General features: G+C 42.0%; 1 protein-coding gene across 2 annotated transcripts in view; it reads left to right on the top strand.

The window, feature by feature from the left end:
- The window catches only part of CCDC88C (coiled-coil domain containing 88C), a 174,531-nt gene that overhangs the window by 124,591 nt on the left and 33,072 nt on the right, over positions 1–16,868 (top strand). For both annotated transcript variants that reach the window (XM_074996630.1, XM_074996631.1), the window contains exons 17-21: positions 306–447; positions 1,160–1,348; positions 2,361–2,522; positions 3,605–3,882; positions 9,436–9,579. In XM_074996630.1, the coding sequence (XP_074852731.1) occupies positions 306–447; positions 1,160–1,348; positions 2,361–2,522; positions 3,605–3,882; positions 9,436–9,579 (915 nt within the window). The remainder of the gene's footprint in view (positions 1–305; positions 448–1,159; positions 1,349–2,360; positions 2,523–3,604; positions 3,883–9,435; positions 9,580–16,868) is intronic.

Below are 16,868 nucleotides of genomic sequence, written 5' to 3' on the forward strand. Positions count from 1 at the left end.
AAAATAGAAAGGTTATTCTATACAGAATTCTGTAGTTTTGGTTTGTTCTATGGACCTGAATTGGTTTTATCCCATTTGAAATCTCTTGGACTTTCCTCTAAGCAATTTTTTTCCTCCTTGGTCATCTTTCAGTTTACTTTTCTCCAAATGCGAAAATATAGAGTAGGGATAGAAACCTGGTATATAAGAGAAAGCAAATACATACAATAATGAGATTTGCAATGCGGGAGAAAAATATACACTAGCCATATGGTAGTTTGATTTCCTGTGACAAATGTTGGAAAGCTGTTCTCATTATCTTTCAGAAAATGTAAGATTCTAGAAAGTAAAATTGAATCAGCACTGAAGACAACACTAGCCATTAAAGAAGAAAAGATTGTTTCGTTACAGACTCAAGTGGAAGAGTCTCTTAACTTGAATCAGCAGTTGCAGAATGAGTTAAATACGGTAAGAGGAAACTCCATTTTAAAGTGTAAGGTTTAGCTATTCTAAAGGTTGGCATGGCATACACATTTTTACTCAAGAGAAACGGGTACCCAGAAAAACCCTGTTGGACTTAAATGCCTTCTTCTGTCATATTCTACCAATAATAATAATAATAATACCAACATTATTGGTTGTTTGAAGTCCAGGGTGAGATTTTCAAGAGTGATCAGCTTTGTCTAAGTCCTGTTTCCTTTGGAAGTCATGAAGTTTTGCCACCCTCTGTTGTTTCTTGTCTTTTGCTTAGATTGTAATGGCTTTGGGGCTGTCATCATAGTGTTTGTTCAGCACTGGGGCTCTTAGGTGTTACACTACAAATAAATAATAATCTTCAATGTGAGAAGAGCTATGCCAATCTTGAATACTTCTGAAAATCCCCACAATAGGTATAACATTTATTTATTAGTTACATAAGTGGAGAGGGCACCAGACTGTGACTTACGGATGTGTATTTTTCCAAACTTATAATTTCACTGCTGTGTCTCAATTTCTCTATCTGTAAAATGAGGCTAATGATACTCCCCTCCCACACACTTCTTTTATAAATTATCTTGAGATCACAAGAAAAACTTCTTCATAAGACCCAGTTATTATTATTTATAATAATTATTTGAGGGTTCTGCAATCACTTTCCAAAAAGCCAGTTTTGTAAGTCTATTTCTTGTCTGTTTCACAGATAAGGAAGGATTTTGATGTTCTTAAGAAAAACCAAGAAGATGGGCCATGTTTGCAGAACTCGTTAAAGTTTCCGGCAGAAAAACTCTTTTCCGGTCACCAGATGAAAGAGAAATGGGAAACAGGACACCAAGAAACAACAATGGAGCTGTTGAAAGTGAAAGACAGGGCTATAGAGCTAGAAAGGAATGTAAGTCTTCTTCAGTGTGCAGGTGTAAGGCGTTTTGGGAGATTTCTATCATTTTTTAAAGCAGGAAGCAACCCTGAGCTCTGTGTATTGAGAGAGGAACAGTGGTCAGAGTGCTAGCCTAGGACTCAAGAGTCTGGGGTTCCATTCCCTGTTCCACCACAGACTTCCTGGGGGACCTTTGGCAAGCCTGTGCCTCCATTCCCCATTTGTGAAAAGGGGCTAACATCCTCATAATGCCCCGGTGAGACTAAATACATGGACAATTGTCAGGAGCTCAGATATTATGGCAGCACTGGGCAACTTTGGCTAGTGAGTGAGCCACATGAGTGGCCCTGCTTCATCTCACTGAGCCACAAAAGTGTCTCAGCCAAGATGGTCTCCTGGTCTAGGGTAGTTTTGCAACTTTGCTTGCATTCCTAGACTGCAGCAGCACTTTGACTGGATGCAGAGAGAGCACACGTCTCTCACAGTCAGTGTTGTGTGCAATTAGCATGCACCTCACTTCACATGCTCTTTGTTTCACGTGTGTGTCACTTTAATAATATTTATAGGGGAGAAAACAGTGTGGATGGACTCAAGCAGAATCTGGCAGTTCTGTGCCCGGGCAGCAGTAAGCAAAATTACATAGATGCGTGATGGGCCGCATGTGAGCCGCAGGTTAACCACACCGCAATGTAACTATGGACCACAGAGTACAATAATTGTATTGTTCAGGGGGATGTTCACCCCAAATGCAGAGAACCAGCAGCAGACCTATGCACCACTAAAGCCCTCACTTTAGGGTCTGTGTAGGACTTTGGTGGCACATAAAAGATTCTCCTGTTCAGAGGAGAATCTTTCACTGTAACATCTATCCTACCTTTGAAGTAATGCTGAGAAGTGTTTGCTATTAAAACTTCATTGTGTGAGAGGTATCAGTAGTTTGTTGTCACCCTTGATAGCACTCTAAATAATTTAGAACAGCTGTTTAATCTCTGTCTCCCCACACCCTTCTGTTCTGTTTCTCTGTCAGAATGCAGCTCTGCAGGCTGAGAAACAGCTGCTTAAAGAACAGCTGAAGCATTTGGAAATGCAGAATGTCTCTTTCAACAATCAGATCCTGACACTACAGAAGCAAAATGTCTTCCTTCAGGAGCACAACACTGCTCTGCAGACACAAACAGCCAAGCTCCAGGTCAGGAGACCCAAATGACAATGTGTCACAAAATATGGATTTGATTTTTAGTTGTGTGGAGAGGCTGGAAGCAGATTTCAGTCTTGTCAGTAATCAGTGCAGATGGTGCTCAAGCTGGGGAGGTCAGATTCTGATCTGAATTTCCTTCAAATTAGAAAGGGTTTGGATCCAAGGTTCAGTCTGGGCTTGTCACTATTATGAAGTCGCTGTTTGTCATACTTGAGAAGTAGTGATTAATAAGTCCAGTGTGCTATTCCAGGTGCAGTAGCATATCATATCTTCCATCTTCATGTCAATTGTCTTAATTTTTTTTTCATACTTTATCCCAGAGAGAATTTGCCCAGGGATCTGAGGATGGAGTAGCACAGCCAAATCAATATATTTCAGGCATTTGGCTTCTTGATGAAAAATCAAAATTTTCCATGAAAAGCAGACGAGAAGATTTCATTTATTGAAAATCCAAGTTTCTATCAAAACAGTTACAATGGAAACTTTTAAAACTAGCCATACATCAACATTACTTTCTTATACCTTTTCAGCATTTACTTTATACAATTTTAGATTTTCTTAGTCCTACTCATAACCATGTGGTCGCCACAAAGCCAGTACAGCATGCAACTACCAAGTCATCTTAACTGAGATTTTGGAGGTATATAGGTTTCATACTGGCCTCCTGCTGGTGAATTTCACCCTTAATCATATACGGTGAAATTAAGAAGCTTCTATTCGGTTTTATACAAACAAGGAGCCACTAAAGTTTTTGTTGGAGTTATACATAGGGCCCAAATGTTCCAGGTTGCTCATCTTTCTCTAATCTAGACTTAAAATTGCTGTACCAGTTTTGAGATTGTCTTAATATGGGACAAACATTGATCTAAGGTATGCCATGACTTCATATCTAGTATATTAACAGTAATAATAAAAGGTTGGCCAAGTGTTCTTTCCAAATTTCTTCATGTTCCCAAGAACTGTATAAGCATCTTTTGTGTGTAGTACCCCTGTTGGAGTGTATACTGCATAGCATCTGGTTTGTATTGGCTTGTGTATACAAATATAATTACTTTTTATTTGAAAAACTTTAGGTAGAAAATTCAACCCTGAGCTCCCAGAGCACTTCACTGATGGCCCAGAATGCTATACTGCAAAACCAGCAGACAGCTAAGGAAAATGAGAATGAAAATCTACTGAAACAGAAGGACCAGCTAAAAGCAGAGTATGAGTCGCTGTTGCAGGACCATGAATACTTTGCCTCTTTGCATGAGCGACAGTCCACGGAATATGAAATGCTAATAAAGCAGCACAGCTGCCTGAAAACATTGCACAAAAATCTGGAAGTGGAGCACAAAGCTCTTGGGGAAAGGTATGAATTTTAAGATGCACCGCAATATGCTGAATAGTCACAAATAAGCAAATTACATTTCAGCAGTACCCAAGAGAATTCCATAGCTAGTGTGTGCTAAGTACTCGTGTTGCAAACTTCTGTTTTTCCTCTTTGGTCTCTGAGATAGATTTAACTAGCATTTCATTAGAGTAATGCATTGCTCTTTGAGACCTTCCTTCCCATTCGTCCTTGCATCAAGGGAGTTAAGAATGGAAATATGATCTCCTACAAAGTGGTAGGTGTTTGAAATTCTAACAGGGTGAATTTGGGAATTAAGAAGCAGGTGATAGATCACGGACAGCTGAAATGCGGGACCCTGAGTGCCTAAGCACCAGTGAAAATGGGATTTAGGGTCCTTAGGCACTTTCAGAAACGTTGCCAGGAATGTCTTTAAAATGTAGATGATTCAAGATTCCTTGGTCCTGGTGTAAACCTCTAAATCAGCTAATTAACTAGCAATGTGACTAATGTGAGAACTGTGAAACAATATGAATCACTAATAAGTGAGTGGAGGAGATATGCAGGTTACTGTGACAAGAGGTTCTTAGAGCAGCAGTTTTCAACCTGTGGTCCTCAGCCCCTGGCAGGGTGGGGATGGAGATCCACAGGCTATGCCTAAGATTTCCACAGGGTCCGCATCTGGATTTGAAATGCTTGAGGGGGCATCAAATGAAAAAAAGTTGAAAAACACACCCTTGAAGTTACGTCTACCATGTAGTTGAATACTTGCAGCTGGCCCATCACAAGCTCACAGGCTGTGGGATTGTTTAATTGCTGAGTAGCAATGTTTAATTCTGCTGTGCTGGGTCCTAGAGCCCCCTCCTCTTCGCAAACTTGAAGTCTGTGCAGCAGCAGAATAGCCCTGCAGCCCAATCCCGGGACTCCAACGTAGATGGCAAGGGCCAGACGCAGGTTTTTCTTTGCTGTGTAGACATACACAGGCCCTGTTGGGATAGAACATAAGTTATGGTTTTTCACATATTATTTTCCTTTTGCTTTTCACCATCTATATCATTTAAATGCTTCAATTTATACGATAAAATTAGACTAATCTGTTCTACTTTTAATTGCTAGTCAATTTCACATTCTGGTGATCATGCTTCGGACCTAATGCTGCAGGGGATGACTGCTGTAAGCAAATGAGCATATCCCACTTCTGACCCAAAGGAAAAAAAGCAGATTTTAATTTTAACATTTTGATTATTTTTTCATGCATAATTTTTATGTGAAACCTGAACTTGAAGTTCAGATTTAATTTGGCAGTGTCCTCCTATGGAGGTGGATTCATAGAAACTTTTCTGTCTTAAATTTTAAGGATCTGAGCATATAGTGTGTCCCAGGATTTGATAGGGAACAGAAATAAACATGCTGTAATGAAAATATCCATTAGGGCTGTACAACAGGACAACTGATTGACTGTCAGCTAAGTGAGCTTTGAGTGATTACCCAGGTATCATCCTGGCTTGCTGTGGCTTTCACAGACTGATTGATGGTTCCCACTGATGTGAACCTTGCCTTAGATTATCACATTGCAGTGTGCAAAGGTAATTAAATGGTTGTAGCCTGAGGAGGAGTCAGTGGATTACTGAAAAATAGGTTGTTACTGGTCATTGCTGATGCTGGACATGACATTTCAAATTCTTTCCCTAACTATTGCTGGGGCATTGCTACCAGTGAAAAATGCTGGAGTGGAAACAGATGGTGACCTTTTGTGTACTCAGAACAGGTTGATTTAGGTGGTTTTAAGATTGGGATGTGTGTCTCCATAATCTCATCTCTGGTCAAGTTGGGAAGACGTTAGGCAAGATGATTTGCATAAAAACAGTCTTCATCTTTGCTTAGCAGTGAGAAAAAATATGCATGTCACTTTTCTTTTTTTACTTTTGTGTGCAACATGGGGCACAATTGACTGAGAGCAGTCGGGATGAAGTTAACAAAATAGTGGGCAGCAAAGTCACCTGTTTTCTTCTGCGACTTGGCAGGTATTTAGCTGATGAGAAGAAATTTCTCATTTTCACTTTCAATTAGGATGCCCACCCAGTAAGTGCACCGTAGATTTGTAAGCACATCTCAGCATCTTGTCCAGCAGGCACAAACTGTCTATAACAGGGATATATGACAATCTTCAGAAGTTCAAGAGCTGAGGAGCCCTGACTGGGGTTCAGGGCTTCACCCCCAGTCCTGCAGAAATACTGAGCCCCAGCAGGCACATCTCGCATTGTTTGAAGCCCGGAGCTCGTCCCGTCCCGTCCCCACCCCCCACTCCCACCCCCATCCGCCAAGGAGACATCTTCTACCCCACCATCCCATAGCAAGGCACATTAACTGTTGGCTGCATTCAGGCCACAAGCCATGCTGCTCTTCTTCTCCTCCCCCACCTGTCCTGGTCTATAACATGTCTGAAGAAGGCTTTTTGTTCCAGGTAATTAGGTAGCAGGTTTTTTCCTCAGATGGTCATGAGTATAGGTCCCAGTCCCACCACATAGGTTGTATCTCCAAGTACAGTGAAATGGCCTGCCAAAGCCTAGCCATACCCAGAAGGTGTGGGTTTGATTTGGCAGGAAAAGAAGTAGTGGATTTGACATGTTAGAAGACATCTGTTAAAAACAATATTTTCTTTATACTGTAACGTGTGTTTGGCTGGCTTGTGCTGAGATCAGCTGGATCCATTTTGTCTATTTTTGGAGTATTTTGGATACTGCTGATTAGTAAGGAATCATAATAACTAACTAGCTACAGCTTCTTGGACAGAGATTACACAATTCTGTATGGCTTGCTCTGTAAAAATCTGTAATCCATCACAAATATTGATTTAACCCTTCTGACTGGAGAACATAGATTATATGTTCCAGGGATTTGCATTATTAGCTTACCTAAACTGGTTGGTAATCAAGCATTTTGAGCTGCTTCTGCACATATTTCTCATCATGATTGTGTGTTTCAGAATATTCTCATTCACAAATATGCACCTGTAGTATCTGTATAAATAGAACAAAAGCAAGTGGAAGCCAAGTAATATTGTCAGAACTGGAGTGTGGAGGGGTACAGCCATTCAAGTCCTTGATCAGTGCAGACCGAATCATTGCTAGGATGTACTTGGTCTGTGTCTAGACAGAAATCTTCCCATCACTGAACTGTCACTGTCCATTGACTTATTTGCCTGTAAATACTTTAACCTTGTTCAGAGTTGGACAACTGGTGTAAAGCGCTGGTAGCAAATTTATACTAGTGCCAGCCAAGCTGCAGAAATACTAGGACAGTGTGAAGAGCATTTCTGAGAGACTACTTTTTCAGGATATTGACGTATTTGTCAACTTGTGGGTAGGATATGGGCTGTCTTGTGAAAATTTTTCTTGAAGACGAACATGAGAGTCTAAATAGAGCCAGACCCAAAGGCAAAGGATGAGGTGTGAGTAAAGAGGTTTTTGAAAAATCCATACGTGTTTTTACGAAAGGAAAGATAAAATCATAGAATCATAGATTTCAAAGGGACTGCAAGGGTCCCCTTATCTTACCCCATAATGCCTCAGGTTTGCACGAGAAACTATCCCCAAGTTCAGGCTCTTACATTTATCAAGTGGGAGCTGAATGCTCGGTATTTATAATGCCCTGCAGCTGAATGAGAGAAACAAACAAGGTTAATTCAACTCAATTGCTGCCCCTGGTGATGAATAGTAAAGTGGAGATTTTTGTCTGGTAGACAGATAAGGTACTCTGTGTGGCAGCTCACTGGCCGGAATTTAGAACAGGCTGTAATGTTACCCCGGTGGGAGAGGGATAGTAGCCTGAGAGAGAAGTTGGCAAGAATCAGTACATTTGCTACTATACTCTATTTTATTTTTACTGTGGCTGCAAAGTAAGTGGTTTTGGTCGTCTTTCACCTCTCCAGAAATGAGAATTGCCAGGGTCTAGTTGGATGAATGCAGTGGAATTCGGTATTCACTGTAGCTATTTAATGTACTCTATCCTCTCCTTGGCTGCTGTTTTGAAACTTCTTATAACAGAGTTTTTCTGTGCATTACAACATCTGTACCTGCCTCAGCAACAGTTCCCCGTGAGTGAGGAATCCTGATACCCCACCTCCAGCAAATGGCGCACATCATTGTCCCAAAAAGCTGCACTAAGTCAAGACACTAATCATTTCCACTTCTCTGAGCTGGATTCCTGTGTAATCTACCCCAATTTATAGATATATAAACCTTGGCAGAAGGCCCCAAAGGCAGAAAATCCACCTGAGAACACCTTGCTATGTTGCAAAATGGCGGTAGCCTGTCAGCATGGCAGTAAGGGAACAGTGTTATCTGAAATGTGAGAGGTGTGGCTTATAAGAGGTGCTCAACCCCCTCAGCCATGCTTTCCTTTCTTGGACAGTAGAGAAATCTGTCTGCCATGCTAGCAGAGTCAGGAGAGAAGTCACTGCTAAGCTAGGTATCCTCAGCACAGAGAAGATCCCACTTCACTTTCTTACTCCCTTTGATGGCTCCACAGGCAAACTGAACAAATCAGGAGGTGAAATAGGAGGCTGCAGAGTGGAGCCCTTGGGTAAATAGACCCTTGCTGTTCTCTGGGATTTCTCATTAGCAAAGGAGCAGAACCATTTGTGCACCACAGTCAACTGCTACAAAAGGTTACACCACATCAGCAATTGGCATTGAAATGTCATGATTGCATTGTCTGACTCCTATATGTAATGTTTGAGGGTTGAGATAAGTAGCTGATTTCACTTCCTTTTTGTTTTTGGCTACTCTTTATGCTCTATCCAGGGATTTGAGACCCATCTTTAGTAATTGGTTCTGAATAGTATGTTGGTTTGTATGGTGATGCACTATCTGGGAAGGCTCCCTTTAGATTTCCTTCACCCTGGAGAAATCCTTGTTTTTATACCAGTTGATCAGGATGTACAGAGTGATCACATTTCTTACAAATTAGCCTTTCTTGATTTAACTGGACTTAAATCCTTGTACTCCGAGTGAAGCAAAGGTCTCCTCCACTCTACTCTGTCTTGGGACAAAAATTCTAGCTGACTCCAGGAGTAACCCCAGTTGTTATCCTTCCATCTCAGTAGATCTTCTCCACCTTGTCCAAGGTCTTGAGAGCTTGACAGACTATGCTGGATGGTGGTTTTCTGAGAGTGTGGCCTAGTCATCCCCACTTTCTTTTCCTTGATTTGAACATCAAGTGGCTCTTGTCTTGCTCTTTTCCAGAGCTCCTCATTTGTTACAAAGTTTTGCCATTTGTTGTGAAGGAAAGGGAAGCTGCACCATTATATTTTTGACTGAACTGAAAGGGTAATATTTTTTAGCTGGGAAAAAAAATAGTATTTCAGTTCAGTCAGAAATATAATGGTGCACCCTCTCTGTCAGGTTATAGACTAGCCTGAATTCACTCACTTGTGATAGCTTTCTTTTGAACTCAAAATATATATATTGAAGTATTTTCTGATGGATGCATTTTTATCTACTGAGAAATTTTGTGCTAAAGGAGGAAAATATTGTAGGCAAAGCTCAGAAAATGCTTATTCATATCTTGTAGGTACAATGATTTAGTAAAACACAAGGCAGGTTTGGAAGAGTTGGAAATTGTTCTAAAAAACGAGAGAGAGGCTCTGCAGCAAGAAAGGAGAACAAATGCAATAGCCACCGAAGAAAATCAAAAGCTAAGAGAAGAGCTGGACAGGTAAGGCTGCTTGGAAAAGTGTATTGTGTATATTGGTAAAAATTCAATCATATGCAATATAGACTTGCTCTAGTTCACTGTTGTCATAACATAAGGTTCCTGGAAGTCTTCATCATTGTCTCTAGAATTTTTGGTCACTAATACGTTTGTTTTATTAATTTGCTCATGTTTGCTTAATCCCTGGAAGATAATCAGCTTTCTAATCCTTTTAAATGGGTACTGTTAGCCGTTGATTCAGATGTGGTTTGCTTTCTTTCCAGATAGCCTAGGGCTACAGTTCCTATTTATATGTGTATGGCTGCGACTAGACTTACCTTAAAGGTTGATGGCTGTTACGCAATTGTTGGTACGCCAATTACATACCAAAAATTGACTTTTCAGCCATTGACTTCCATGCCTGTCTTCATGGCAGAAGGTCAATGGGAGCACTCCTCCTGTCAACCTTCCTTACTAACATGCAGCTCAGGAGGATTCCAGGGTTGACATTGACCCTGGAATGCACCATTTTGCATATGCGCAAAACGGCACCCCAGAAGATCAAGGTGGAGCAGTCAGTCTTCTCCAGTAAGTGTAGATGTAGCCTATTTGTTTGACAAAGCCTCTAATGGACAAATTCTGTGCTGACTTTTGGCTATTGCAGTCATGAAAATCCACGGAATTGCAAGGAGCATAAATCAAAGTGCGATTTGCCTGTGTTGGAGAACAGAAGGAGCATGCCTTCCAGTTGTTGAGGAATCACTGGAGGGTACTTGGCTATAAAATTCTGGAAAGTAACGGAGAGGGAGCCATGTTAGTCTGTATTCTAATCAAACAAACCAGTAGTCATGTAGCACTTTAAAGACTAACAAAATAATTTATTAGGTGATGAGCTTTCATGGGGCAGAGCCATGTCCTCAGATCTGGAGATATATCATTTTCAGTACAGTACTGATAGTTTTATAATACAGAGATCCAAAAAAAAATTGAAATAAAAACTGAAAAACCAGATATGTAGAAATGAAGGGGATAGCTTTGATATTTGTAATGGTCTCAGGCAGGACACTTAGTATTTCACATCCCTCATACCTCCCCTTCAGTTCTATGTATGTTATTTGTCAGTTTTTGGTTTTCCTTTTTTAAGAATCTCTGCATTATGAAACCATCAGTTCTGTATTGGAAATATTATATACTGGAAGTGGGTCTGCCCCCACGAAAGCTTATCACCTAATAAGCCATTTTGTTAGTCTTTAAAGTGCTACATGACTGCTGGTTAGTTTTACAAAATTTTGTAGAAGAAATGTTGTATTCAGTGTCAGTATCAATGACGGCTAAAGAAATTCAGTATTGGCAGCTACGTATGTTCAACAATCATAATAATGTCTTAAAATACATGAGATTCAAAAATAATAACTGTTGGGTGTTTATTTGCTTTCTGATCTCTGAGCTTTTAGGACATGCTCAGGTCGAATTTTCAAGATTTTCTCACCAACTATAAGAGCTAGACAAATGTTTGTTTTCTTATAAAATAAAAGCTGAGATTCTGGTATAATCACATGCTTCTAGGAAGGAGGGCTTTACATAAAACAACAAATATCACAAGACATTTAATAGTTATACAAGTTGTCAGTTCTGGAAATTATTGCTGCCCAAATACCCCACATTATTTCCCTTACAGTTGTAACTATATTACGCTGATGTGTTCAAGATGTGCTCCAGAGCAATACGTTTTTGAGTGGCCTTAGAGTGTGGCCAGCGAAACTTAGTGGTGACCAAACTGACACTTTTCCCTAAAATATTTAATTATCTTTAGGAAAAACAAACCAGTAGCACATATTCACATCCACATTGCTGTAATTTATTCATGTAGGGTTTTTTTTCTAGATTCAGTAATAAAAATACTACAGGTTGAACTTCCCTCATCTGGCCCTCATCAGGACCTGACTAGTGCCGAACAAGAGAATTTGCCATACCATGGGTGGTCACTATCGTCTTGCAGCCTTATTAACACTTGTACTGCTCACTGGGCTTTTAGAAGACATTTAGAGGTAAATTACAGCTAAATAACAGCAAAGAACACTGAGAGCCAGGAATGGTAGCAGGAAACAAACTTTGAGACTACAGGAAACTTGGCCACATCCCTAATAAGCAGCTATCCAGCTGACTAAAATCATGCCAGACCGGAACATTGGTCGGGGAGAATGTGCTGGATTAGAGAGGTTCAACCTGTACTGTGAAAAGTGATATATGTATATTTATTAATACATGTTGAACCTCTGTAATCCACAACTCTGTCTTCTGGCAAACTGTTGTTCAGCATGATTTTAATTAGCTGGACAACGACTTATCAGAGTTGTGGCCAAGTTACCCTTGGCTCCATAAAGTGTGTTTACAGCCACCAGTCCTGGCTGTCAGTGTTCAGTTCTGTTAATCAACTGTAATTTACCTCTAAGTGTCTTCTAAGAGCCCAGTAAGCAGAAGAAATGTTGGTAATATGCTAGAAAATATTGACCTCTTGTCATTCAGCAAATTTTCGTGTCCAGCACTGGTCAGGTCCCAAAGCTGGCAAGTGAGAGGGGTTCAACCTGTATCACTCTTCTCATCAAATCCCAGGATCAATTAAGCCCTGGCTGGAGGCTGATGCAGTGGGAGACTTGGTGGGATGGTTGTGGCCTAGGGGAAGCTGTTGGCGCCTGGGGCAATGCAGGGGTGAATGCAGGGCCAGGAAGGCAGTAGGATCCAGGATGATGGGGAAAGGGGCATGGATGCATGGCCAAGAAAGGGGTGAATAGATGGAGACCCATGTAACTGAGCTGGGAATTGTTATCTGGGGCTGTACCTCCAGGAGTGAGGTACCTCTAGCCTGTGGCTAGAGCTTGGAGCTGGGGACAGGAGTTCCATGGCTAGGGAGAGGGTGTGGGAGCCCAGGGCCAGTACCCATCACCATGTGGCCAGCGCCTGGCATTGGATTCTGGAACTTTGGGCTGCATGGCCTGATTTGGGGGCCAGTACCCACTGCTATGAGCCCGGAGCAAAGGATCAGTGCATGCTGCTGCAGGGTTGGGGATTGGTGCCCAGAGCCAGCACCCACTGCCACATCCTGGGGCCAGGGACTGGTAGATAGAACTTTAGGTTGGTGCCCAGGGTCAGTGGCCAGGACTGGGGGTTGGAGCATGTGGCCAGGGGTTGGTGACTGGGGCCAGTGCCTGCCACCAGAATTGGGGGTCATTGCCCAGGACTAGCAGCTACCTCAGTTGGGGCCCAGGGCTGGTCCCACGGGAATAGAGATGGGAATTTCAGCCTGCTGGCATGTGGCCCAAGGTTATCAATCTGAACTGAAGTACCAGGGCTGAAGGCCAGAGCTGGGAGTCAGTGCCTGAAACTCTTGAACTGGGTGCTGGCACCTGAAGCCCCTGGACAGAACTCTGGAGCTGCCTCCCAGCCACATTGGGGTGATAATTCCCCATCCCCAGACAGAGAACTCACCATGCTCCTGCAGCATGATGCCCCACCTGTCTCCAGGGATTGTGCAGGTCTGCATGTCCAGGAGGAAGGGGCTGATAGGTTGCCTTCCCTCATTACCACTCAGGATGGGAAAAGGCAAAGCATGGAAGTAGGGAAACCAAGTGGTGGCAGCATGTGGCCACAGTGGTCACATGTAAGAAACATTACTTGCATGTGTTAGTGCCAGGAGTTCAAGCTCTGATGTTCCTTATTTTCCTTTAAGTTGCAATAGCCTGTCCAGACTACAAACCATGTTAAGGCTTAAGTACAAGAACTAAGCAAGGTTTAAAAGTGCTCTCAGTGGTTTCTGTACTCGTTGCTGCTACTACTACTACTACTTAACCCTTGTATGCCAATGAAGCATAGGTCAACCACACATCTCTTCCACTTCACTCTGTCTTGGGACAAAGCTTTTGGCTGACTCCAAGAGCACCCCGGTTGTTATCCTTCAGTCTGAGTAGATCTTCTCCACGTGGGCCAACATCTTTCTCTTTTGCATTTTCCTTGCAGGTTCCATGTGAGAGCTTGATAATTTTCTGAGAATGTGGCCTAGCCATCCCCACTTTCTTCTCTTGATTTGATTGTCAAGTGTTTCTTCTCCTACTCTGTTCCAAAGTTCCTCATTTCATAGAATCATAGAACACTAGGACTGGAAGGGACCTCGAGAGGCCATCGAGTCCAGCCCCCTGCCCCAATGGCAGGACCAAGTACTATCTAAACCATCCCTGATAGACATCTATCTAACCTGTTCTTAAATATCTCCAGCGATGGAGATTCCACAACCTCCCTTGGCAATTTATTCCACTGTTTGACCGCCCTGACAGTTAGGAACTTTTTCCTAATGTCCAACCTAAACCTCCCTTGCTGCAGTTTAAGCCCATTGCCTCTTGCTGTATCCTCAGAGGCCAAGAAGAACAAGTTTGCTCCTTCCTCCTTATGACTCCCTTTTAGATACCTGAAAACTGCTATCATGTCTCCCCTCAATATTCTCTTTTTCCAAACTAAACAAGCCCAATTCTTTCAACCTTTTTTCATAGGTCACATTCTCTAGACCTTTAATCATTCTTGTCCCTCTTTTCTGGATGCTCTCTAGTTTCTCCATCTTTTTTGAACTGCGGTGCCCAGAACTGGACACAATACTCCAGTTGAGGCCTAACCAGCGCAGAGTAGAGCGGAAGATTGACGTCTCGTGTCTTGTTCACAACACACCTGTTAATGCACCCCAGAATCATGTTTGCCTTTTTTGCAACAGCATCACACTGTTGACTCGTATTTAGCTTGTGGTCCACTATAATCCCTAGATCCCTTTCTGCTGTAGTCGTTCCTAGACAGTCTCTCCCCATTCTGTATGTATGAAACTGATTGTTCCTTCCCAAGTGGAGCACTTTGCATTTGTCCTTATTAAACTTCATCCTGTTTACCTCAGACCATTTCTCTGATTTATCCCGATCCTTTTGAATTATGACCCTATTCTCCAAAGCAGTTGCAGCTCCTCCCAACTTGGTATCATCTGCAAACTTAATAAGCGTACTTTCTATGCCAATATCTAAATCATTGATGAAGACATTGAACAGAACTGGTCCTAACACAGACCCCTGTGGAACCCCACTTGTTACACTTTTCCAGCAGGATTGAGAACCATTAAGAGCTACTCTCTGGGTACAGTTATCCAGCCAGTTATGCACCCACCTTATAGTAGCCTCATCTAAATTGTATTTGCCTAGTTTTTTGATAAGAATATCATGAGAGACCATATCAAATGCTTTACTAAAGTCTAGGTATACCACATCTACTGCTTCTCCCCTATCCACAAGGCTCATTATCCTATCAAAGAAAGCTATCAGATTAGCTTGACAAGATTTATTCTTTACAAACCCATGCTGGCTGTTCCCTATCACTTTACCACCTTCCAAGTGCTTGCAGATGATTTCTTTAGTTACCTGCTCCATTATCTTTCCTGGCACTGAAGTTAAGCTGACTGGTTATTCTTATTCCCCTTTTTATAGATGGGCACTATATTTGCCCTTTTCCAGTTTTCTGGAATCTCTCCTGTCTCCCATGATTTTCCAAAGATGATAGATAAAGGCTCAGATACCGCCTCTATGAGCTCCTTGAGTATTCTAGGGTGCATTTCATCAGGCCCTGGTGACTTGCAGACATCTAATTTTCCTATGTGATTTTTAACTTGTTCTTTTTTTATTTCAACTTCTAACCCTACCCCTTTCCCACTAGCATTCACTGTGTTGGGCATTCCTTCATCAGACTTCTCGGTGAAGACCAAAAGAAAGAAGTAATTAAGCATCTCTGCCATTTACAAGTTCCCTGTTACTGTTTCTCCCTCCTCACTGAGCAATGGCCCTACCCTGTCCCTGGTCTTCCTCTTGTTTCTAATATATTTATAAAAAGCCTTCTTGTTTCCCTTTATGCCTGTAGCTAGTTTGAGGTCATTTTGTGCCTTAGCCTTTCTAATCTTTCTCCTGCATTCTTGTGTTGTTTGCCTGTATTCCTTTGTAATTTTTCCTTGTTTCCATTTTTTATACAATTCCTTTTTTATTTTGAGATCACGCAAGATCTCCTGGTTAAGCCAAGGCAGTCTTTGCAAGGTCTTGTTGCAAAGTCGTACCATTTAATGTGAAGGATGTACCTCAAGCATCAGTTTATGAATGTCGGTAGCCTGTGATTTGAAGACTTTTTAGTATTCTAGGTCTCGCATCTATACAGCAGCACACTCTTCACATTTGTGTTGAAGAGCCACAGTTTCATCTTTGCAGATATTATTTGTGAATATGGAATGGAGAGTCTTCAAAGCAGATGTTGTTTTCCCTGTCCTGGCATTGGTATCCTTATCTGTTCCTCCATCTCTGCTCATAATGCTCCCCAAGTTGGTGAACTGCTCCCCATCTTCTAGGTCATCCCCTCCCAGTGCAACGGTGTGGTATTCGATTGGTTGATCCTCATTGTCATGGTCACTGAGGCAATTTTGTCTAGCATTGTGACCTCTTCCTTCATGCTTTCATGGTGGTGTGAAAGGAGGTCGACATCATCAGCAAAATCAATGTCCTCTAGCTGTTTGAGAAGTGTCCATCAAATGCCTCGTTGACAGCCATCTGTTGTCCTGTTCATTATCCAGTCCGTTATGATCAAGAACAGGAAAGGGGACAATAGGCACTCTTGTTGCACTCCTGAGAGTATACTGAAGGATTCTACCAAGACAGTTGTGAACAACTTGGCACGTCAAGGGTTCATATGTTGAACAGATCAAGTTAATAATTTTGGATGGGATGTCACGGTGTTGCAGCAGTTACCAGAAAGGCTGTGTCTATAATCAAGAGTTTTGTTGACAGAACGAACCTTCTGTTGACATAGCTCAGGAAGCATTTACACACATAAAGCATTGTGGTGACAGAGTCTTGACAGAACTCTGCATTTGTCTCAAAAGTGTTATCCCTCGAAAATTTGAGGAATAACACTTCTCTCAACAGAGTTCAGTCGACAGAAGTGCGGTGTAGTCACTTGTGTCAGAGAGGGCTTCTGGTTTCCAGAGCAGCTCTGTTTGCAGAGCTTCCAATCAGCCATTCGGTTGACAGAGGGCAGGGCAGTCTGGCTGTTCTGTGTCGACAGAGTGGATCTGCTTTTGTGCGTAATCCACTCTGTCGACAAATTTATAGCGTAAATATAACCAAAGTGTGTCTATTGACTCTGTCAAAGGCTTTTTCAAAGTCTATGATGGTTTATGTACAGGCCGGAGAGGGACATCAGTCAACACGATATATATTCTATCTGGGAAAACTGGGGACATTGAAGAGATC

Source organism: Carettochelys insculpta, chromosome 6 (assembly GCF_033958435.1).
Source record: "Carettochelys insculpta isolate YL-2023 chromosome 6, ASM3395843v1, whole genome shotgun sequence".
In the NCBI taxonomy this organism is placed as follows: Eukaryota; Metazoa; Chordata; order Testudines; family Carettochelyidae; genus Carettochelys; species Carettochelys insculpta.